Source organism: Rhinolophus hipposideros (genome assembly GCF_964194185.1).
Source record: "Rhinolophus hipposideros genome assembly, chromosome: 10".
NCBI lineage: Eukaryota > Metazoa > Chordata > Mammalia > Chiroptera > Rhinolophidae > Rhinolophus > Rhinolophus hipposideros.
This window is the reverse complement of record NC_138056.1, coordinates 23,552,155-23,577,699: the sequence shown is the minus strand read 5'-3', so window position 1 is coordinate 23,577,699 and position 25,545 is coordinate 23,552,155. Positions and strand designations below refer to the sequence as shown.

Here is a 25,545-nt window from a genome sequence, read left to right as displayed (position 1 = left end):
TTACTTATTTTTTTATATGATGACAAACCAGTGCTTATGATTCAGTAAATGATTTCAGTAATATGAAGAAGAAACAAGGTGAATAATATGACAGAATTTGGGTAGAAGCAGCCGACTAGAAGCTCTGAATTTTAATCCTAATTCTATTACTGATTGACTATTTAACTTTGTACATTAACAGGTTAAAGTTTGTATTATATGATCCTCTTGCCTTATAGGTGTGATGTTAGGTTATAAGATGATAATATATAAATGCTAAATAATACTAGTCAGGCATAGGGCAAAAACAGTTGTAAAAGCTTGGTCACAATTTGTTAATTCTATAGATTGTAAATGTAAAATATGTAATGCCATATAAAATCGGCTGATAAGTAATTTTATATCAACTTTGAATGACTGTATTCTAGAATTGCTTATAACTGTTGGTTATCCATAGATTAAAAAGAAAACGTTTATGTTTTTTCTTAACGTGAGTAAAAGTCTATAATTTCAGAGGTTATCAGTAGTTTTCATTGTGTTATATATATAGCTTTGTCTTAAAGGTGCATATGGTCTCATGAATGTACTATAATAAAATGTAGTGACATCATGGATTAGATATCAGGCCTGACCTCACACCTCAGAATGTATGTGCCTGTTTCTTTCTCAGTCTTCAGCATTTTCCCATGAATGGAATTCAGTACCCTGGATGCTATTAACAGAGTGCCTGCTGCCACGGAAGAGTGCCAGTTCAGTGGCCAGTGAATAATTTAGGCATCAGCTGGTGTGGTGAGATTGTATTACTTAGGAGAGAGAATCTAATATGTGCTAAACTTTGACATTAAAAAGAACAAATGTTTCTTTTGTGAAAAAATAGTGAATTACAAAAAAACACTTGAATATATCTAAAAATCAGTGTACTAAATTAAAAATTATTTGATATAACGTTTTTTAAAAAATTATAATAGTAATGAATGCTCACTGTCAGAAAAATTCAATGACCTAGAAGACTATGAAGCAAAACAGGAATAATTTTTCCCTTTATATTGTGGCTCTGGTTTATAATTTTTATAATATATTTTATACTTTTTTTAAAACAGTCCTCTGTGATGTACATTTTGTTTGTTTTCTGATAATGTCACAGAGAACCTTCTTGTATGTCCTTGGACACTTACAGGTATATTTTCACAACATTTTCAGGAGAATTGTTGGATCAAAGGATATGTATGTACATTTTGCTGATGGTCACTGCCAAATTTCCTTCCAGAAATATACTATTCCAATTTATAATTGTACCAATAGTGTATGAAAATGCCCTTTCTTGACATTCTTGTCACCACAAGGATATTTCTGGTCTTTCAAACTGTTGGCTTTATATATTAAGGGGAAAAAGAAAATCAAGTTTTAATTTTGTCATCACTGCACTACATTTAAAAAAATTTGAAGTCTCCCTACTCTGTCATGGGTTATGCTTTTTCATGTGGGAAATGAGAATGGATATAAAAACGGAGTTCATGTAATAATAATAATAATAATAATAATAATAAAACTGTTTAGTACAAGCCACTGTGCTAGAAACTTCGTAATTACCCTTTACCCATCATAAGTAATAACATTATCTGTATTTTATGAATAGGGAATTTGAGAATCAAATGTGGTCAGCAGCTTGCCCAGTGGCATACAGCTAACAGTTTGCAGAGCTGTGGCTTGAGCTCAGTTCTGCCTCTCCACTTTACTGTGCTTCTCCAGGGATTGCCCCTCGTCTCTCTGAAACTCCTCTCCTGAATGACACCGATGTCTTGTTTGTTAATCAACAAATTGGATGGATTTTCTTTTTAAAGTCCACATCTGGCTGGGTCTGTATCAGTCAACTGTGTTAGTGCTTCATTTTATTGAAACTTTCTTTGGTAGCTTCCTAAACATCTTACCTTCAGGTTCTTCTTTCACTTCTCTGACAAACTTGCTAGTTCTTTTTGTCACCTGTTAAATGAATACACTCTCCAGGGTTCAGTCCTGGGCCATTTTCTCATTTAATGTAGTTTCCTCTTGGAGCCCTTACTTTGTCCCCTGACTTCAGTTTGTTTGTTTAATATGGCAAACTTTCAGACACTTCCCTGTATCCTGATCTCCTTTTGAACACCCAATTTCTGTTTCCAGTTATCTCCTTGGATAGTATGGATGTTACTAACTCGTGTTCAAATGATTCATCTTTCTCCCAAAGTATTCTCATCCTCCCTGACTACACATCAAGATTAGAAAAGGAATGGTTTTCCTGGTTATTCAGTGTTGGAAACTTTGAGTTCTTTGGCTTGGCTGTTTCGATGATATATATCCATATCCATAGGGTATATATCTGACCATATCCTATGGATTTTACCTCTGAAATACCCCACATGTAGATTTTGTCATACTTTTCTCACTGCCCTGTTTTGGATTTCTGCATTAGATTAGTCATTCACTTTTTAACCAGTAGTCTCTGCCTTTTCCTGTTTTTCCTGCATTGTTTGAGATGTGTTACAGATCGGTTCAGAGATCACAATGTGCACACATTTACATAGTGGAAGATTTTTACTACTTTGCTCTCTTACCCCTTCAGTTCCTAATATGAATGTACTTACCAGCAAATGTCACAAACTTAATGACCTCTTGGAAACCTAGTAGCAGTGGAATCAAGATTATGGTATGCTTTTAGCATTGAATTGGAAAAAGCTGACTCGATTAATCAAAAAAGGGATTAGAATGCTTTAAAAATGTGTGAATAGAATGTTATGCTTAGGAAGCACTGTGTAACTTCAGTAGGTTTTATAGTACTGGTTATAGTATTGGTTATAGTATGGATTATATGAACTAACCCATATAACCTCTATCTAAAAGTTTATTGACTATTTGGATGTTCTATTTTGTGAAGTTTCTTTTGCCTAATATTCTGTTTGCTTGGCTGTCTTAGTGTTCATTTGCAGTTTTTAAAGTGTATAGTTTCAACATGAAACCTTTTTGAGAAATATCTTCTTCCATTCTGTGGCTTACTTTTTCACTCTCTTAAAGCTGACTTAGGTGAATACCTGGGCTAATTTAATTTAATTTAATTTTTTTTAATTTTTTTAAACTTTTTTTTTTACTGGGGAATATCAGGAAACAGTGTGTTTTTCCAGGACCTATCACTCCAAGTCAAGTTGTTGTGTTTTGTTTTGTTTTTTTTCAATCTAGTTGTGGAGGGCGCAGCTCACTGGCCCATGTGGGAATCGAACCGGCGACCTGGGTGTTATGAGTGCTGTGGCACTGTGCTCTAACCAACTGAGCCAACCGGCTGCCCCTACATGGTCTTATTTTAAAGTGTAATATTTTATTTTTCAAAAATTTCCTTTACGATTAACACCATTTATATCCTATTAAGAAATTTTTACCTACTGTAATGTTACTAAGATGTTTTCTTTAAAAGCTTTATTGTTTTACCTTTCACATTTAGATCTGCCATCCATCTGGAATTAATAGTTGTATAAGTGGTATAAGGTAAGGATTAAGGCACATTCCCGCCCCCCACCCCCGCCCAATGGATGTCCCTTAATTGTGCACCATTTTATTATTCCACTGCACGGCAGTGACAACTTGTGTCATAAACCAGGTGACCTTTTAAGTGTGGGTCTGTATTTGGACTCTTCATTGTTTTTTCTATTTTTGCATCAGTATCACATTGTCTGTTCCATAATTAATAATATGTCATTCTGCTTGTTCTTCAAAGGACTGTTTCTGGTCCTTTGCATTTTTAGATCAATTTTAGAATGTGTCACTTCTGAAAAAAACAAAAACAAAAAATTTTACTTTTGAAGCATATTGTCCCCTGGGTATGCTTTGGGAGTTACTTCCTTTCAACACTTTAAACATGTTATTCTATTATATTCTGGTTTCCATTATTTCTATAGAAAATTGTCTTCTTTGATGTTAAAGGGTTTTATTTCTCCTCTCTGCAGTTAAGATTGTTTCTTTGTGTTTGGTTTAAGCAGTTGACTAATGTGTGTGTGTGTGTGTGTGTGTGTGTGTGTGTGTGTGTGTGTGTGTGTGTTAAATTGTGCTTGGCCTATGTTTAAATCCCACTCCCATCAATATTTTACTGTGAAACTTTTAAACTTACAAATAACTTCAAAGGATTTTGCAGTAAATACCTACTGCATATAGTAAATACCTAGTGCATAGTAAATACCTAGTGCACATACCTACTACCTGGATTCTACAATTAACATTTTGCTACCTTGGCTTTATTATAGATATCTCTATCCATTCATCATTCTATCTTTATTTTATGAGCCAATTCAAAGTAAGTTGTTGACATCAGTACGCTGTACCATGAATCACTTAAGCATGTCTTTCACAAAATAGCTCAGTAGTTATTTATGGTTCTTTTTTTGGAAGTAAATTTTATATACAGTGAAATGCAAGTTCAGTGAGTTTTGACAAATGCCATACAGCTGTGTAACCCAAGTCCTATCAAGATCTAACCATCACCCTAGAAAGCCTTCCTCGTGTTCCTTCCCATTCAGTCCTAGTCTCCGCCTCTCACCCCTTCCATGTGGAACTACTGATAGGAGGTTTCCACCACAAATTAATTTTTTCTCTTCTAGAACTTCATATAAATGGAATGATACAGCATGACTATTTTGTCTAAGGTTTGTTTCTCTCAACATAATTTTGTGGCTTACTGATATTTTGTTTGTATTAGTAGATCATTTTTTTTTTTAAGTTGTTGAGTAGTTTTTCTGGCACAAGATTTCCAGGCCGACCTTATAGTTTCCCTGCCTCAGCCCTGGAATCAGCTATTTCTCCGGGTATGGTATTAGAATTAAGAATTTGTTGTTTTAAAAAGTAGATTCCAGTTTTCTGGTGAAATTTTCTATCATTTTATCCATTTTCTTGAACCTTTTTTTAATCATTATTTTGAAGTCCTTGTTATAATTTCAGTAGCTGAATGACAATGGGCTGCCTCTATTGATTTTTTTTTTTCCCCTCTCCCTTTGTTTCTTTGTATTATATTTACTGTTAGGCTGGTAACTTTTTTTTGTTTACTTGCTTGTTTGTTTCTTCAGCACTGGACCTTGGTATGAAGAATTCTTGAGCTATGCTGGTCAATGTGTAGCCCTAATCACCCAGGGATACATAGGTTTAAATTTCAGTTAATTAAAATTAAATAAATTAAAAAATTTATTTCCTCAGTTGCGCTAACCACCTCTTAAGTTGTCAATAGATGTGTGTGACTAGTATGGATCGAGAATAGTTTCACCACTGCATGAAGTTCTGTTGGACATTGCTGTGCAAGGAACTCTGGATGATAATATCTTCCTCCAGAGATAATTCTTTTTTTATTCTGGAAGCCAGGTAGAGTAGGTAGATCATGTTATTCCAAGGGAGGCTGATCTATTTCAGTCTGCCCTTGTTCCTAGGGTGTAGCCTTTTGTGGTTTCAGTTGAAAAGCCTGGAGTATCTGCCAAGGCCCCTTTTCCTTGGCAGGTTCTGAATTCCAGTTTTTGTTTTCCCTGCCCAGTGGGACAGCTGCAGGTCCCAGGCTACTTCGTTCTGTCTCCTGTGTGCCTTGCTGTCAATTGGTGACTCCCTCTAGGAAATGTAAGGCTCACTTGAACAATACATTTTCTCTTTGCTATGGGAGTTTGTTCCCTCAAATCCCAGCTGTCTTGCCTATTCCCTGATGACTTCACACAGATTTTTTTAAAAAATTTATTTTATAGAGCTGTTTTAGGTTCACAGCAAAATTGAGCATAAACCACAGAGTTCCCATATCCCCTCTGCTACCACAAACTATTGACCTATCTCATCCCTCAGCACAGTGGTAAGTTTGTTATAATTGAGGAACCTAACTTGATTTCATCATTATAACCCGTAGTCCATACACACAGCTATTTTTTTTGGTATGTGTTTTAGCCAGCCTTTGTAGTTTTCCTTACTAGGGAGATTAGTCTGATACCAGCTACTGAATGTCCACTTTCTTTTATTAGGCAAAATATACTCCAATATATTTGAAAGCTTCTCAGTGATTCCTGGCAATTCCTTTTTTTTTTTTTTTTTTTTTTAACTTTCATTTATTTTAAGTGTGTTTTTCCAGGACCCATCAGCCCCAAGTCATGTAGTTGTTTCAAGGTAGTTGTGGAGGGGCCAGCCCGGTGGCTCCAAGGTCGTCAGTTCGATTCCCACATGGGCCAGTGAGCTGCGCCCTCTACAGCTAAGATTGTGAACAGCAGCTCTACCTGAAGCTGGGCTGCGTGGACTGCTGGAGTTGGCGTGGGCTACCGTGAGCTACTGTGTGACACCATGAGTGGTGCTGTGAGCCAGCGACCGACTGCCTCAGCAGGGACGGTGGGGGGGCGCAAGGCTCATACCAGCATGGGCCAGGGATCTGTGTCCTACACAACTAGACTGAGAAACAGCAGCTTGAACTAGAGTGGGGGTAGGCTGAAGAAAGGGGGAAAAAAAGGTAGTTGTGGAGGGCGCAGCTCACAGTTGCCCAGGTGGGGATCAAACTGGCAATCTTGCTGTTAAGAGCTTGCTCTCTAACCTCTAACCAACTGAGCGTTAGCTAACCAGTTCACCCCCTGGCAATTCTTTTTTTTTTTTTTTTTTTTTTTTTTTTTAATTAATTTTATTGGGGTGACAATTGTTAGTAAATTTACATAGATTTCAGGTGTACACTTCTGTATTACATCGTCTATAAATCCCATTGTGTGTTCACCACCCAGAGTCAGTTCTCCTTCCATCACCATATATTTGATCCCCTTTACCCTCATCACCCACCCCCCACCCCCTTACCCTCTGGTAACCACTAAATTATTGTCTGTGTCTATGAGTTTTTGTTTCTCATTTGTTTGTCTTGTTCTTTTTGGTTTATATACCACATATCAGTGAAATCATAGGGTTCTCTGCTTTTTCTGTCTGACTTGTTTCACTTAGCATTATTCTCTCGAGATCCATCCATGTTGTCACAAATGTTCCTATATCATCTTTCCTTAACGCCGAATAGTATTCCATTGTGTATATGTACCACAACTTCTTTATCCATTCATCTATCGAAGGACATTTTGGTTGTTTCCATGTCTTGGCCACCGTAAACAAAGCTGCAATGAACATTGGTGTACACGTGTCTCTATAGAGAAATGCTTTTATATTTTTGGGGTAGATACCCAGGAGAGCGATTGCTGGGTCATATGGTAATTCTATTCGTAATTTCTTGAGGAACCTCCACACTGCCTTCCATAGCGGCTGCACCAGTCTGCATTCCCACCAACAGTGTATGAGAGTTCCTTTTTCTCCACAGCCTCTCCAACACTTGTTACTACTTGTTTTGTTGATGAAAGCCATTCTGACTGGGGTGAGGTGATATCTCATTGTGGTTTTCATTTGCATTTCTCTGATGATTAGCGATGTTGAGCATTTTTTCATATGTCTATTTGCCATTTGTATATCCTCTTTGGAGAAATGTCTCTTCAGGTCCTCTGTCCATTTTTCAATTGGGTTGTTTGTTTTTTTGTTGTTGAGTTTCATGAGTTCCTTGTATATTTTGGATATTAGCCCCTTATCAGAGGAACTGTTTGCGAAAATCTTCTCCCATTCAGTTGGTTGCCTCATTATTTTGTCAATAGTTTCTTTTGCTGTGCAGAAGCTTTTCAGTTTCATATAATCCCATTTGTTTATTTTAGTTTTTACTTCCATTGCCTTTGGAGTCAAATTCATAAAATGCTCTTTGAACCCAAGGTCCATAAGTTTAGTACCTATGTTTTCTTCAATGCAGTTTATTGTGTCAGGTCTTATGCTTAAGTCTTTGATCCATTTTGAATTAATTTTGGTACATGGTGACAGATAGCAGTCCAGTTTCATTCTTTTGCACGTAGCTATCCAATTCTGCCAGCACCATTTATTGAAGAGGCTGTCTTTCGTCCATTGTATGTTTTTAGCTTCTTTGTCAAAAATTATCTGTCCATATTTATGTGGTTTTATTTCTGGGTTCTCAATTCTATTCCATTGGTCTATGTGTCTGTTTTTCCTCCAATACCAAGCTGTTTTGATTATTGTAGCCCTGTAGTACAAGGAAAAATCAGGGAGTGTGATACCTCCAGTATTGTTCTTTTTTTTTAATATTGCTTTGGCTATTCGGGGTCTTTTGTGGTTCCAAACAAATCTGATGATTTTTTGTTCTATTTCTTTAAAAAATGCCATTGGGATTTTAATGGGGATTGCATTAAATCTGTATATGGCTTTGGGTAATATGGCCATTTTAACTATGTTGATTCTTCCAATCCATGAGCACGGAATGTCTTTCCATTTCTTTGTGTCTTCTTCAATTTCTTTCAAAAATGTCTTATAGTTTTCAGCATATAAATCCTTCACATCCTTGGTTAAGTTTATTCCTAGGTATTTTATTCTTTTTGCTGCAATTGCAAAAGGAATTGTTTTTTCTATCTCTTTTTCTGAGATTTCATTGTTGGTGTATAGGAAAGCAATGGACTTCTGTATGTTGATTTTGTAGCCAGCAACTTTACTATATTCACTGATTGTTTCTAATAGCTTTTTGGTGGAGTCTTTAGGGTTTTCTATGTATAGCATCATGTCATCTGCAAAGAGTGACAATTTAACTTCTTCATTCCCAATTTGGATGCCTTTTATTTCTTTCTCTTGCCTGATAGCTCTGGCGAGGACTTCCAACACTATGTTGAAAAGCAGAGGTGATAGGGGACAACCTTGTCGTGTTCCTGAACGTAGAGCAAAGGGCTTCAGCTTTTCACCATTAATTATGAGGTTAGCTGAGGGCTTGTCATATATGGCCTTTATTATGTTGAGGTATTTTCCTTCTATACCAATTTTAGTAAGTGTTTTAATCATAAATGGATGTTGTATCTTATCAAATGCTTTTTCTGCATCAATTGATAGAATCATATGATTTTTGTCCTTTATTTTGTTTATGTGATGTATCACATTGATGGATTTGCGAATGTTGAACCATCCTTGTGCCCCGGGGATGAACCCCACTTGGTCGTGATGAATAATCTTTTTAATGCATTGTTGTATTCGATTTGCTAGAATTTTGTTTAGGATTTTAGCATCTGTATTCATCAGAGATATAGGTCTGTAGTTTTCTTTTTTTGTGTTGTCCTTACCAGGTTTTGGTATCAGGGTAATGTTGGCCTCATAAAATGAGTTAGGGAGTACTGACTCTTCTTCAATTTTTTGGAAGAGTTTGAGCAGGATTGGTATTAGATCCTCTTTGAAGGTTTGGTAGAATTCACTGGTGAAGCCATCTGGTCCAGGACTTTTGATTTTGGGAAGGTTTTTGATGACTGATTCAATTTCGTTACTGGTGATCGGCCTGTTAAGATTTTCCAGTTCTTCATGATTCAGCCTTGGAAGGCTATATGTTTCTAAGAACTTGTCCATTTCTTCTAAGTTATTAAATTTGGTGGCATATAGTCCTTCATAGTATTCTTGGATGATCCTTTGTATTTCTGTGGTGTCCGTGATAACTTCCCCTTTTTCATTTCTGATTTTGTTAATTAGTGTCCTCTCTCTTTTTATCTTAGTGAGTCTAGCCAAGGGTTTGTCGATTTTGTTAATCTTTTCAAAGAACCAGCTCTTTGTCACATTAATTTTTTCTTTTGTCTTTTTGTTCCCCTGGCAATTCTTTAAGGTTATTATTGGGATTAATGGTTCTGGCAGGAAGTTATTAATGGTTCTGGTAGGAAATTAGGTATGTGTGGGAAGATGTATGTATGCTTCTTTCATATGTTCATATTCCCTTAAATTCCGTTGGTCTAGGTATAGAAGTTGCTTAATGTGTAGTTGGCCATTTTGTAGGTTTTCAAACATCTGAGAATTTCATCTAAAATTTATATTAAAATGAAATATACTTTGGGGAGTATTGTGTCTAATTGAATATTTTGTGTTCATATTTTGTGTTCATTGAATATATCTTTAAGGAATGACTGTAGTTTGTAAAATACTCTGCCAAGGGCTGTATGAACTATAAAACCAAGTGATAGGCAGCTCCTGATCTGAAGGACCTTACATCCTTAAGAGAGAAGATAAGACATGTACATAAATATTAACAGACCTGTTTGTAGAAGACGTATTTTATTTCTTACAAGGTTTCAGGCTAAACCCCAGTTTTTGGCACTACCATTTATTGACCCTGCAACTTTGGGGAAATCACTCAATTTCAGATGCTTTTTGGGGAAAGGGAGATTATGTGTCAATAATTGTTTTTACTTGTTTTTATTGTCACAATAAACTGGAAAAGCAAGTATATCCCTCATTTGCAAATGAATGACTTGAGGTGGCAATGACGATTATAACATGTTTATTGAGCTCTTATAGGAATCATTCTGCTCATTATCTCATTAATTCCTATCTCATTAATTCCTATCTCATTAATTCCATTATGCGTATGGCCTAGAGTTTTGTTAAGTAAGTGGGATTTGAATTAATTTCTCTGTTACTCCAGAGTCCGTCCTTGTATGATTATAACAGCAAGTCACAATCTTTTCTGAAAAGTATTAATATAATAGACATTCCTTGAAAAAAATTGAGAGTAATAATGTGTTTTCTAATATGCACTTTTAAACATTAAGTATAAGATAGCATTGCTCCTAAGGTATTCCTGTTGAGAATAGGTAACCTGAACCTTCTTGTGAGGAAACATTAAATAGATACAAATTGAGGGACATTCTACAAAAGGTTTTTAAAATATGACATTAACATGAAAACCACAAAAATGCTGAGGAGCTATTCCAGATAAAGGAAACTAAAGAGACATGGATCTGGGATTTATTTATTTAGAAAATTTTTGTTTGTTATAAACAAAGGCATTATTGGGACAATTGGAAAAGTCTGAATAATAGTATTAATATTAATTTCCTGATTTTAAAAAAACACACTGTAGCTATGTAAGAGACTCTTTGTTTTTAGGAAGTACATACTGGAGGAAGTACTTAGGGGTAAAAGGCTACAATGTCTGCAACTAACAAACAATTCAGAAAAATTATATTTATGTGTATATATAAGAGAGGATAATACAAATATGGTAAATGTTAACATTTGGGAATCTAGTTGAGGGCATATAAGAATTCTTTGTACTGTTTTTGTAATTTTTCTATACATTTAAAGGTATTTCAACATAAAAATCATAAGGAAAGTGTGAGAAAAATATTAACATATTTGCCTAGCTGATAAGTGATTATTTGCCATTAAGAAGTGGTATGTTCCTGAGTGCCACCAGGTTGTGTAAGAGATGCTGTGATGAATCAGTGCCTAGGTTCTCCCTGCTTTTTATTTAATACATTGTTATGTGGTCATATGATTAAATAATGCATTTGCAGTAATTAATAAAATAGGAATGATTTATCTACATGGGGTTGAGGAGCTTGGACTCTCACTCAGACTGCAGGTTTGTTATAAAGGCTGAACCATTCACTGAGAGACCTAGAAAAGTTACTTTGTGCTTCAGTTTCCTCATCTCTAAAATGAGATAATACAGCACCAACCTCAGAGGATTTTGTTAGGAATTAATGAGATAATGAGCAGAATGATTCCTATAAGAGCTCAATAAACATTTTTTGTTGTTTTTATAATTATAAAGTTACAAAATTGAGTCATTTATTACAATTAAATAATTCTTGTCATTTGATTTAGACACACCTTGTAGATTATGAGCTTCTGCTGATATCTACTGATAATACATAATAATTTTAAATATATCTTACGGTCAAATAAATTTAAGAAATCCTGGACTGTTTTATATTTCCCTCCTAATCACCTGTAGAATAGGGATAAAAGCATTTACATTGTTATTTCATAGAATAAAATATTTGAAAGGGTGGTAAAATAAAAATGCAAGATATTAATAAAGTTGTTCATGATCATCAGACTTTGATTTTTCTATGTCCAACAGTATATAAACCAACATATAAAGAACGGACACATTCGACCTCAGTTACTGACATGTTTTTCTTTTATTTTCCACAGATATTTTCATATTCCTTACTAATTCAGCTTCTTGGCTTTGCTTTCTCACCTAACACTGATTATGTAGTCTAATTTGATTATAATAATATTAAAAGAAAACATGAAATTCCATGAAATAGAGGAGATTGATAATTTTTTAACATTTAAATTTTTATATAGTTTGATGTATGTTAATAATTTTCTTACAGTTTTCTCTTTTATATCATTAGAATTTTGAGTGATCTTGAAACTGTTCTTGGTAGATAAAACACAAAATAGTGCTGTTTATAAATTAAATGCATTTCTGACTCCTGTCTACAAAATATTAGCATATTGATTAGTCAGATATGCAGATTGTTGAATCCATCTTTTGTGGGCATTGGGCTATAAGCTATACATTTAGTATATTGGTAATTCATACTAAATATTTTCTAACTCCTATCCTCAACCTCTTAGGTTTAACATTTAATTGGTTTTGAAAATGTTATTACTGCTGTTGTTTGTACTTGGTGCTTTGATCTGGATCGTTTTGCTGCATACTCAAAAGATTAAGTGGCCTTGCAATAAGGATATTTTTAATTGTGATATTTTTAGCCTATGACTCAAGCTACATTTGAATGAGTGTCTATTCTAAGAGCCTGTACTTTGATTATATTTCAATGTTATTGAATAGTTGCAGTCACAGTAATAAAAACACAATCTGTGTGAATATCCAGTATTCTGTAGTGATGTTATTGCCAAAAGCAACACATATCTTATCACATTAAAAACATTCATAACTTAAAAAAGGAAAATATGTCTAGAAGTGGTTGGTTGTCTCTTTTGAAATCTATTTGCCTTTCCAAGAGTGTTGCGGTTTTGTTGGTTGTTTTATAAAAGCACTGTTCTGCAAAATACTGAAAAAAGTGCTGATTATGCTGGAAATAAACTCACTAGTGTATTTTAACAGTCATCTTTCTGTTAAAAGTTCCAGTCAAAATGTTCCTTAATATTGTAAATTGTAGTTGCATTATCATTTGGAAGGATCCTTGGAGGCCCTCCAGTGTGGGTTCCCCTGTTACACTTAGAAGAGTCTGCTTCATGGTACCGCCTACAGACAGGGCTAGCCCTGGAGCCTCTCAGGGGACCTTTCCAATGTTCCATCCCTCCCGAGGCAGTGCATTCCCATGTCAAACATTCTCACTAGAAAATTTTTCCTTCTAATAAAAGGAAATAAAGACATCCACCTAACACACTGGTTATGAAGTCTAATTTGATTGTAATACTATTAGAAGAAAACATGGAATTCCTATGAAATATAGGTGATGACAGTTTTTTAACATGACTTTTATTATAATGTGTGAGATGTTTGTTTGAGAAACACATACTGTGGAAATATATACTTTTCCCTCCTTGTCTAGTTAATTACTTAGAGATAATTGCCTATAAAACTTGGGTGTGTATCCTTTCCAAGATTTGCTGTGCTTGTGCAAACACATGTTTACCAGTGCCTGTATTTTATAACCACTTTAGGTCTTTGCTGTCATTTGCTAAACATAGGTTTATGATTTGTAAGGATGTATTGAGTGCATGACGTTGAATCGGTATTTATGAGTAATCACACCTATGGGCTGGCAGGTGGTTACATCCACTGTTGAGCTCATTTCCTAATTGCCTCTGTAAAAGGATGTTATCGTCATCTTAGGAACAGTAACTGCCAAAATAAAAGCCTTATTTTAACTAAGGTATCCAGTAGATGTCTGTGTATTTAATGTGAAAGATTATTTATGGTTAAGATGAGTAAATGTGTAAATATCAGGAAAATGGCTTAGTAAAATGTCAAGTAGAATTATTTTAGCATAAGTATATTTATATTTCACATTTCCTGGTTAGTCTCAAACTCAAAGGTGATATATTTAAAGAAAAAAGAACTCAGTGATTAGTATAGCATCTGAGTGGGAAATGTTTCAGTAGGATAAAAGTCTGATAGTTTCAGTAATCCTAGGAATTATTTATTTTAAGGTGTAGTAGTTAGAAGCATGGATTCTGATGCCATAAAATCTGGCTTTGAACCCCAGCGGTTCCGCTCACTAGCTGTGTGACCCCTAGGCAAGTTAGTTATCTTTGTATCTGTTTCTTTATCCTTTATTAAAAGGATTGAGATGAATACCAAATGGTTTAATATTTATGAAGCGGTTAGAGGATTGCCTGGTTCATAGTGTTATGTAACTGCTTGATGATATTGCTGTTATTATATATATTTAAAAGGAATTATTCATAATTATAAAATTGTTTTTAAAAAGGCAGCAAAATATTTTTTTCTTTTCAGTCTTAGAAAACTAAAAGACCAGTTAATCAAAAAAGGTGCATACTGTTTCTCATGTTGTAGAACTATTAGAAAACCTACATCAGTTAGTATTTTTATTTTCTGTGGAAAATATTAGGTTAGTACAAAAGTAATTGAGGTTTAAAAGGTTAAAAAATAAAATTGCAAAAACCGAGAGTATTTTTGCACCAACCTAATAAAACTGGAGCATAACTTTAATTGAATTGCTAAAAGTAACATTGGTGTCAATTACTAGGCTTTCTGTTTGGCTTTCTGTGTTGCTTTTAGTCACAGGATTTTATAATTTAAGGTATAGGGAAAGGCTTTTGGAATTAGCATTTCCAAAACTCTTTTTGGGTACTTAGGTAGTGTATCAGTTATCTGTTGCTGTGTGACAATTCCAAAACTTAGTTGCTTCACAACCAATGATTTGTTACTTTTCATGATTCTGTGGGCTGAGGGGTTCCTCTGTTTTATGTGGGACATTTTTGTTTCCTAGCGGTTTTTATCTTGGAGCAGAAAAACTGCAGAAATTTGTTTCCAGAACATTTTCTTTAAATGAGATAATGTATTAAAAGTTATTTCCATGATGGCTGGTCGATTGTTAAAGCTTATTAAATTGTGTTTGTTTTTATTATGTTGTTAAAGCTTTTTGGTTGTCCAAAATGCAAAGTGGCTAGCATGTAAAAATCTCTTGGTTGATACCTGTTTGGTTCATATATTTGATTTAACAAGGATATTTTTAGCATTCCTGAATGAATGAATGAATGAATGAATGAGTGAGTGCTAATAGCTTCTGGTAGTTAATCAGTTCATTGAACAAATAATGACTGAGTGCCTGTTATGTGTCAGGCAGTATTCTCAGTGCTGGGAAAATAACGTTGAAAGCATTTTTATTCTAGTGGGGGAGAGGAAAACCATAATAGTAAACATCGTGTGTGTGTGTGTGTGTATCAGTTGGTAAGAGAACAATAAAGCAAGAAAAAGATACGTGTATGTGTTGGTGCAGGTACTTACCTTTCTATTTAAGGTGATCAGGGAAGGCTTTTCTAATACGAACTTTGAGCAGAAACACAAAGAACGAGTGAAGGGATCAAGTCCTGCTGTTCCCTCTCCCTGGAACCTTCTTCTAGATAAATGTAAAGATTTTGAGGCAGGAACTATGGTTAGAAACAGTAAGGAGGCCAGTGTGGGTGGTGAATAGCAAGCAAGTGGGTTAATGGTAGGAAATTTTAAATGTAACTGAGGGCTGAATCATATAGGACCTTGTAGGTGATTGTAAGGAATTTGACGTTACAATAGGAAGCTATTGGGGATTTTGAGGAGAAGAAGGATGTGATCTGATTTGTATATCATTAAATGGATCACTCTGGCTGCTAAGTTGAGACTGGATGGTAGAGGACAAGGTCGGAAGCAATAACAGTGAGGAAGCTCTTGCTGTAATCCAGAAGAGAGATGAGGCTGGCGTGGATCAGGGTGGCAGCAGGAAAGGTGGAACAAAGGAGTCAAATTCTGGATCTATTTTGAGGATAGAGTCAATGGTATTTGCTGATAGATGTGGGAAGTGAGGGAAAGGGAAGAGTCAAATTTTATTCTCCCCAATTATGGGCCCGAGAAACTAACTAGAAGGATAGAAATACAGTTGTCATTTCCTGAGATGGGAAGGTTGGGGGAGTAGGAGGTTGGGGGCAGTTGGGAATTAGGAGGTTTTTTTTTGAACATGACCAGTTTGAGATATCTAGTAGACACTCAAGAAGAGATGTTGAACAGGCAGTTGGATACATAAATCTGGAGTTAAGGAGAGAAGTCTGGATTAGAGCTGTACTTTGGGGAGTCTTTTGAATAGAGGTGCTATGTATTTGAAACTACGTGATTTGATAAGATCACTTAAGGAAAGCAAAAGGAGATAGAGATGGTAGATATCCAAAGACAGCCTTGAGGCACTCCGCAATTTTATATTGTGGAAATGAAATGGAACTAGAATGGAATTTGAAAGGGTAGTGCCAGTGAGGTAAAGAGGAGAACAAAGTGGTGCTGCACGTGAAATGCAGTGTTTAAAGCAGGAGAGCACAATCGGCTGTGTCAAATGCTGCAAGTCAATTAAATGGAGGATGTGGCAGTGCAGGGCTGATGGTGACCTTGATGAGAGAGAGCTCTTTTGGTGGAATGATGGGGTAACGAAAGCCCGATCTGAGAGAGTTCAAGACAGAGTTGGAAGCATCTTTTCTAAACAATGCTTTCAAGAAGGACTGGAACAGAGAAAGGAGTGATGGCTGAAGGTGAGTGTATAAACAAGAGGTTTTTGGTGTTTTATCCCCCCCTCAAGATGGGAGATGTGGGATAATCCTATTAGAGAGAGACACTGGTGATGAGACGGTGGGAAATTGCTAATGTGCTTCAGTAAGTGAACACGGATGGCGCTCTGACATGCAAGTGGGCTAGTACATGTGGTGAGAGTGTAGACGTTTCTTTCAGATTACATGGTGGTTATTTGTTGTTTTTGTTTTTTTTTTTCAGTAAAGTAGGATGCAAGGAAAACAGGAATGAGGATGGAGGAGGAAGTGGTTTGAGAAGAGAGGTGTGGATTAGGAAAGTGGGAGTGTGAATAAATTAGGGGAATGTATATATGGTTTTACATTTTACACACATTCTTTTATGTAGTCCTTTAGATAATCTTTGGATTATATAAGGTCGGTAAAACACCATTTAAAAAATGAAAATACTAAGGCTCAATTAAATTACTTGCTATTAGAGGGAGAGCTAGGTATCTACTCCTGATTGTTTAAAATCTAGCTCTATTTAGATGGTTTTCATTATTCAAAATCAGTGCTTCCTTACCAGACTCCAAGATTTGTCTTCCCAGAGCTTTTCTGCATAGATTTCCAATGTTTTAGTACCAGTACGGCATGAAATTTACCCAACAGGAATTGCATGCACAACCCATGCTCTTTTATATTGGATTACCAGTATATGGCAAGACGTTCTACTATTTTCTTTTAGTGCCCTAAATGTTTGAGAAAGGCGTAGCACAAGATTAACTGAATCATAAAGCCTGCTTCATTGAACGAAGTTAGAAAAATCAGTAGTTCTTTTAACATTAGTACCCTCTTTTCCCTTTTGGGTATATATTCCATCAAAGGCATTTTCTTTCTGTATTAGTTAGTTCTGTCTGAGGCAATACATGCTTGTTTTTGGTGTATAGCCTTTCTGTTCTGACCTTTTTCAGCCTGGCGTATATTGTCTTGCTCAGTAGCCTGCTAAACTGACATTGGCTCTCTTGGTTAACTTCTCATTTTTCATAATAGCCAAAAAGGGGAAACAACTTAAATGTCCATTACTTGATGAACAAATAAGTAAATGTGGTCTATTCATACAGTGGAGTGCTATTCAGCAATAAAAGGAAAATGAAGTGCTGATACAAGCTACTGCATGCCAAGAAGCCAGTCGCAGAAGACCACATATTGTATGATTCCATTTGTATGAAAATGTCCCAAATAGACAAATCCAAAGAGACAGAAAGAAGATTTGTGGTGACCTAGGGATGGAGGAGTTTGGGACAAATGAGGAGTGACTGCTAAAGGTCTTTTTGGGGGCTGATAAAAATGTTCTAAAATTGATTGTGGTAATGGTTGCACAATTCCATGAATATAGTAATAACCATTGAATTTTACCATTTCAGTGGGTGTATTGGATGCTATGTGAACTATATCTTAATAAAACTGTTATTTAAAAAAAATGCCTTCTACATTTTTCTCTACCTCAGAGTGGACTGCCCTCATCTTAGTATTTTTATCTTTATTGAATTTACATTTACATGCCTTTTCCAAGTTTGTGCTGCATTTCTCTGGTACCTTATTGTCAAAAGTAGAGAGAAGCAGGTAGACATGTATTTGTATAGCAGTATCATCAAGAGAGCCTAGATGGCTGCACCTTTCAGTCCTACTGAGTGACGTTATTTAAGAGAATCATCAGCTTTGTCATTTCAGAAGTTACTTGATCAGTGTCCTAGACCTGGGTTGTTCTGTCACTAGAGTCACAAAAGGCTGAAGTATATCAGCATTATGCTGAGAATTCACATTGGCCTAACCATTATATCCTCTATATATAGAAGGAACCATATTATAGGATCAACATTTTCTTGATGGCCATGAAATAATCACGAGTGCGTAGTTTAATGGCTTTTGCAGTGGTAACCTAAGGTATCTATCTCTATTATAAGAATACAATTATTGCTAGAATTGGACATACTGAACTCCTGAACTGAGATACCCTTTTTCCTAACAGGGCTGAGGTTTTTCTGTCAGTAATTGAATTTTCATCTTAAAAAAACATATAAAAGTGAAATAAATCAAATAAAATGTTCCATTAATAATTATCTTCTTTATGAGTGACAGTATTTCACTGTGTTCTTATTTGAAGCATCTATTGCCAACATTCTCTGCTGGTGTCTAGCAAAAGTCCTGTAAACCATCCTAAAAAATTTTTTTTTCCAGCTTACCCGTTTTACTCTTTATTTTATATCATGTTTCAAGGTTTTAGAGAAGTAGAAAAGATTTGGTCTTAATATATATTGATATATTTTATTAAAAGCACATAGCATAAAAAAGAATGAAACATGGCATTTAAGGTAGAGATTTCTTTTGTTAGCATCTAACCAAAATTTCTGAGTGTGTCTGTGGCTTTGACACTTGCTTTCTCATTGTGGTAGAGTAGAAAACAACAGTTTAGTTATACCCTCCATTCAATAGACATGTTCAATGAGTGCCTTTCCTGCTCTACAGAAGTACAAATGACGTCTATTCCCTGCCATATCCTTAGCATTGCCACATTTTAGTTCTCAGAAGGGACTTAAGGTAGACTAAATAAAGAAGTGGGAGAGCTTCCTTTAGGAGTAGAACAGAACATTTATTTTAAGAGTGGTCCACAAATCAGAATCCCTGCTATGACCATTTTTATACAAAAGTACATTTAGCCCAGGGGAAGAACTTGAGAGCCAATTAAGATGAAACAAAAAAACTAAGCTGATAGATGCATGTATTATTATTTCACACATAGTTTAATTTTTAAAGTTTATTGTAAGATTGGCTGGTAGAACTCTGACATCTCTGGCAGTTTCATCTAGATTATAAGTGCTTTAAGGTATTGCCTCCCCACCTTTTACATGTAATGATACACATAGAAAAAATGATATTTTATGGTAAACTGGAGAGAATTTGGGCACATTTGAATGAGACTTGGTGAAGAAATTTATAGCATTTTCTTTATAATGTGTGTATATCTATCTATCTGTATAGATATATATGTATATTATAAAATGAAATAAAATTTTGGGGAAGATAGTGCTGGCAAGCCATGGAATTGACCCTTGAAGAGAACCTCCTTTGAGGAGCATGGTGGCCTCAGAGCCTCCAGCTGTTGCACCTTCAGATGTGTGTCAGTACTCAAGCAGAGGCCACACTTCCTCTGGGCTGTTCCCAGCCAGTGACCACACATAGTGGGTGTGCTAGAGCTGGCCTGTTCTTGCTTGATGGGAGAACTCTTCTAACAGGTCATTTTTGCTTAGGGGACTCCCCATTGGCCCGGCCAAGACTTTCTCATAGCAGCGCTGCAGTTGGAGCTTCCTTCTACCCAATTCTTCTTTGCCTCTCTTTCACAGGTATCAGAACAGTCAAGGTCTGGGGACTCTCTTCACCTTCTCCTGCTTCCTCTTCCTGTATCCTTCACAGGCATTCCCCCCAAGAAATTTCTTGTACGTCTAATCTGTTTCTCACAGGATCTGAACTGACTCAATGATACATAAGGCATTTTTATAAAACTTCCAGTAAAAATTCTTTCATGTTTTAAAATGAGAAGTTTGAATTTGCTTCCATGAATATAGCTTTCATATCATAGGTTTTATGTTCAAAGTGCTTTATTCAGTTACTGGGTAAGGTTTTGAAAAGATACATCCACATTCTTGTCAATATCATTTAGAAACTTGGCTCATTTATTAAATGGTAGCAAATGGCAAAAGGAATTCATCACTCGTAGTCCAACTGACAGAAACTCCTTTCTTATTGTTAACCAGTTCAAATAATTTCAGTCTCTTTATTATTTTTCTATTTTATTTTTCCCCTTCTTCTGTCTCCCCCCTCCCCACTCTGGTTCAAGCCGTTGTTTCTCAGTCTGGTTGTGTAGGACACAGCTCCCTGGCCCCTGGCCCATGCTGGTGTTATGAGCCTTGCGCTCCCCACCAGCTGAGGCAGTCGGTCACTGCCGGTCACTGCCGGTCACTCACGGTGGCCACCCGCCGGTCCTGGCAGCCCATAGCAACCCATGCCAACCTCCGGCTGCTCCGCTCATGGCACCCCAGCTCCAAGGAGAGCTGTGTTCACAATCTTAGCTGTAGAGGGTGCAGCTCACTGAGCCATGTGAGAATTGAACCAGTGACCTCTGTGTTAGGAGCACGGTGCTCCAACCACCTGAGCCACTGGGCCAGCCCCATTTCAGCCTCTTTAAATTGTGTGTTCTAGTATTATTATTATGTTACTTTTCTTCCATTGCCAAATGTGATGTTGAAGTTTTCTGAATAGACAATTTCAAATTCCATGAATTTTTCATATTAAATATTTCAAAATAAAGCTTTCAAGCAAAGCTATAGCTCTATTAGTCTTAATAATTTTTTAGGATTCAAATTAGTTCATGAGTAAACATTACTAGTGAATCCCTTTGTACTCTATACTTTTGAAATTAACTGCCCTTTTGCTTTGAATCTTTTTTAGCAGAGGTTAACATATACCCTTTATAAACTCTTGTGCCATTTCTTTCTCTCTGCCTAGACTTCTATTCTTCAGGACCTAGTTCAAACCCAGACTTTACTCTGATGCTTTCCTTTGTGTTATTCAACCTGTGTTGGAATGACTTATTTGAGAACTATTTAATGTTATCATTAACTATAATGAACTATATTTGTTCATACAATAGTGAACAAAAATAAGATCTGTGTATTCTTTGTACCATGTTGTGAATATATAAGACTGATAACAGTGTAACTTATTTTTTTCCCTCTTTCTACAGCAAATTTTGCATTTGATTATACCTGAATATAATTCATGTGTATATATCTACATAAACACTTATTATTATTTTGTCAAAAGAATGAAAGCCTTTTATACCTAGGTTTTAAAGATCTTTTATGCCTCAAAGCATCTCCCCACTTACTTGTTTTTAACAAATGCTTGTGGATTAAGGGTCTATTGAATCGTAAGTGTTAATTATAGCAGAGATGGCCAGGAGTAGGAGAGTCACTGGGCAGATCCCAAATTTGTGGTAGAAAACAACTAGTTTATTATCCCTGAACTTATTCTGATCAGAAGCACTGTAGGGAGGAGATGGAACAGTCTTCTCATTGGTCTAACTACTCGAGTCAAGGGCTTTGGTTCTAATCCTGGGCCGTGTATTGGATTCACCACTGGAGCTTAAAAAAAATATCAACGCCTAAGTCCTAACCCCAGAGTTTCTGATTTAATTAATATGGGTGTCACCAGGACCAAAAGGGCTTGTAATGTGCAGCCAAGATTGGGAGCCACTGCCTTAGGTGATGACAATCAGCAGCCCCAGTTAAAGAAATTAGCAGAAGGTTTATTTTGTGTAACTGTATATTATATGTATACAGAGAGAGACCCTAGGAACAGTCCACTCTAGTAGCAATAAGGACCCATAACTCATCGAGGGAATTCCGACTGGTAAAGTCTTGGAAAAGTAGAGAATCAAAATAAATGCAGTAACAGATTATACTTATCGAATAAAATAGGAATCTGTTAATCTGTACTCAGATAGGTAAATACATGAATAAATTGAAAGTTTTATAAGGAAAGAATTATTCATGTAGTCTCAAATTGAAACAAAACAAAATGCTTAATTACAAAGGGGAAAGGGGGTAAAAAAACAGTGGTGATATCTGTCAGATACCACATGAATCATGGAATCATTATTGGACCAAATCAAAATTAAATGCCACCTGATAGTGTCAAATGAGAAAACTTCACTTCTGTAATATTCCTCTTAAAGATTTATAACCTGGGTATAATTGGAAAAACACATCAGACAAGCCCACACTGAGGGACATGTAACTGATCTATAACATCTTAGCCAACATCATAGAAAGCAAAGAGAGACTTGAATTATTCCATATTGAAAAAGACGGACAGATATAAGACAACTAAATGCAATGCATAATTCTGAATTGGATTCTTTTGCCATAAAGGACATTATTACATATGGCCAAATTGTGACTCTGAGGCTTAAATGTAGAGATGTATCAGCATTTATTTCCTGATTTTGATGAGTGTATTGTGTTTATGTAGGAGAGTGTTCTTGTTTGTCGGAAATACAAAGTATACAGTTATTTGGCAAATTAGGCAAATTATTCTCAAGTGGTTCAGGAAAAAAATTCCTTGTATGGTTCTTGCAACTTCTCTGTAAATTTGAGATTTTTTTAAAAGATAGAAAATACACACTCATGCCCACACAAGTCTAGTATAGTTATGATTGTATGACTTACTTTGGAATTACACAACTATACATGGAGACTCTTTGAAGGTTAATCTTCTCATGGGAAATTTATGAGAAGTAGCAACAATTTATCTGGGATTGACATTGTTCATGGAATATGTTTTCCAAATAAAGCCATTTAAGTGCTAAAATGCTTTTTAACTGTTTTGATATAAACTATACTTTTCTGCTTTTTAAAGCAGAATCCATTGAACTTGGTCTTGTCTCTTTTGGATGACTAATGGCCCTAATTATGTGAATATGTGTTACTGTGTTCTGAAATGTTATCTAGGTCTAGATCCACTTCTAGCCTTTAGGGTTTTATTTTGTTTTGGTCTTATCTCTCAATGTCTGGTTTTCAGTTCTGTTGATGTCATAGTGCATATATTTAATAATTTACCAGTTCTTTTTCTAATATGTTATTTCTAATCTGCTATAGTCTCAAAAACAAATCTATGCTTTTTCCTTTTTTAATGTTATGTTAATAAAACTCTGTGAGGGTTAAGTATAGAGATTTCATCATAACAATGTACTATTAGCACCTTTTAAAAGCTTAATTCAAGATTATGGCTAGGTTTCAAAGAGTGATAAAAAGTGAAGAGTTACTACTATAAATAGAAGGTTATTTCTCTGTCATTTTACTAACTTTTCTTAGAATGTCAGATGAAATCAGATAATTCTAAAGGAAAACCACTCTGATTTTTTTTTTGTTCTCTTAAATTTCAGAGCTCCAGAAATTATATTGGGGTTGCCATTTTGTGAAGCCATAGACATGTGGTCACTGGGATGTGTGATTGCAGAATTATTCCTTGGATGGCCGCTCTACCCAGGAGCCTTGGAGTATGACCAGGTAACAGAACTGTCGTGATAAACTAGTAGAATTGGTAGATTGTAAAGAAAAATAATACTTATAGTAATGCATTTCTTTTCGGTTTATAGAATACATGTGAAAATCTTTTAAAAATAAAATTGCATAACCTGAGATCTTGTGGATTTTAAATTCACAAAACTGTATTCAAGACCTCAAAACTGTATTCAATTTTTAAAAACTCTTTAAAGAAAACTAATTAAATTTTCATAAAGTTACAATCCTCAGGCCCAAAACCAGTTTCGTAAAACTCTTGGGAGAATTTTTTGTATCATTTTTATGCTCTAGACAAAGTAAAGGGCTGGACTGTGTCCATTTCAATAATAGTGCTTTGCCCAGATGACAAACTTTGATGTTGGATGAAATGTCAGCCTCTTACCAAGGAATAAAAGGCATCATTTAACTACTGGTCTTAAATGCACAACCATTATTGGTCGTAAGTACCTTAGTCACCTGAACCCTTTTTAGTAGTTTTAGCTGTTTCTCAATCTTAAGTACCTCAGTCACCTGAACCTTCTGTAGTAGTTTTAGGTGCTAAAGTCTAGTTTAACATTATTTAAATAATTCTCAGTAGAATCAGCAAATTACCTCATTAAACACTTTCATGATAATTTTTCAGGTATGTTCATTAGCTTCTCTAAGCTTTTAGACAGTGTTGCTTGCTATTTTCTTGATTTTTATTTCTTTTATGTATTTTTTAATTTTTATAAGAGTTTATTTGAACCAAACTGACAGTGTATGATGGGGAACAAGATCTCAAATGCTCTCCTATTTTCTTGATTTTCACTATCAACATTCTTTTTTGGAGTAGTTCTTGCCTTTTTCACTATGATTTGAAAGAATTTCATAACATCCCCCTTAGTAGAGAGATGTATACTCAATTCATTTTAATGGAAATTGTTAGTCAAAATGGTTACCTTAATTTTATCTTTCTGTAATTGGCTTATAGTGGATAAATATTTTTATTTAAATGATACATGATTTAACTTTTAGGCATAAAGAAATAGAAAATAGGACATTTTAAAACACACATGTTATAATTGTAACAACAAAATGTTGTGTCTTATTTCTGATTTTCAGGACTTACCTTTATCGAAAGGGATATGAGACGTAGTTAATTTGGTGACATAAATGTTGCTGAGATGACTCTAAAAATTATTTAATATTCATTATTAGATTAGATGTAATTATTAACGCCAATCTCTTTATCTTTTTCCAATGAGTGTCTACCCATAAACCATTTTTTAAGGCCAGCCAGATTTCCTATATTCTCTACCCCGTCCATTCAGCATGCCTCTTAAAAGACAGTTTCTGTAACATTTTCCATACGTACTAGCTTCCGTTAGCTTTTTTGATGCAGATGCTAAACTGTTGCTGGTTTTGAAAAGAGTTGATGATCTAGTTGGAGAGACCCATAATTCTTAGCCGCTGAGGTACTGAGGTGCCAATCAAATGCTAGATCTAGGCCTACGCTTTGTGGATTACAATTGATGACTACTCGAGCAGGACACCATATGGCGACAGTTCAGGTTGATTTGCTATCATACTCTGGATATGGACTTCACAATTGTAGTTTCAGACAGTTGATGTTAGTATGAAGTGGACCCTAGTCACTGTCCCTTCCAGTTTTACGAAGGAGAAAACTGAGGCCCTGGAAAATGAAATGACTTTCGAAAGTAACGATGGTAATTTAAGACAAAGACTCAACCAACACTCAGTTTTTCTAAATTCTATAATATATAGAATTTAAACTGTTAATTGGATCCAGGTTAACAATATTTTCATAGTGTATATCACTTTAATTCCAAGGGGGTACAGTAGTTGAATAAAATTATGAACACAAAGCATCAATAGTTGCACAGTTATCAAT

The 25,545-nt window shown here is 35.4% G+C and overlaps 1 protein-coding gene across 8 annotated transcripts in view; it reads left to right on the top strand.

Annotated features, from left to right (window-relative positions):
* Positions 1-25,545, top strand: part of HIPK3 (homeodomain interacting protein kinase 3) — a 103,015-nt gene that overhangs the window by 55,704 nt on the left and 21,766 nt on the right. For 4 of the 8 annotated variants that reach the window (XM_081063988.1, XM_081063991.1, XM_081063989.1 and 1 more), the window contains exons 3-4: positions 19,932-20,024; positions 23,534-23,657. In XM_081063988.1, coding sequence (XP_080920114.1) covers positions 19,932-20,024; positions 23,534-23,657 — 217 coding nt within the window. The remainder of the gene's footprint in view (positions 1-19,931; positions 20,025-23,533; positions 23,658-25,545) is intronic. The other 4 variants (XM_081063992.1, XM_081063994.1, XM_081063995.1 and 1 more) reach the window with 1 other exon arrangement.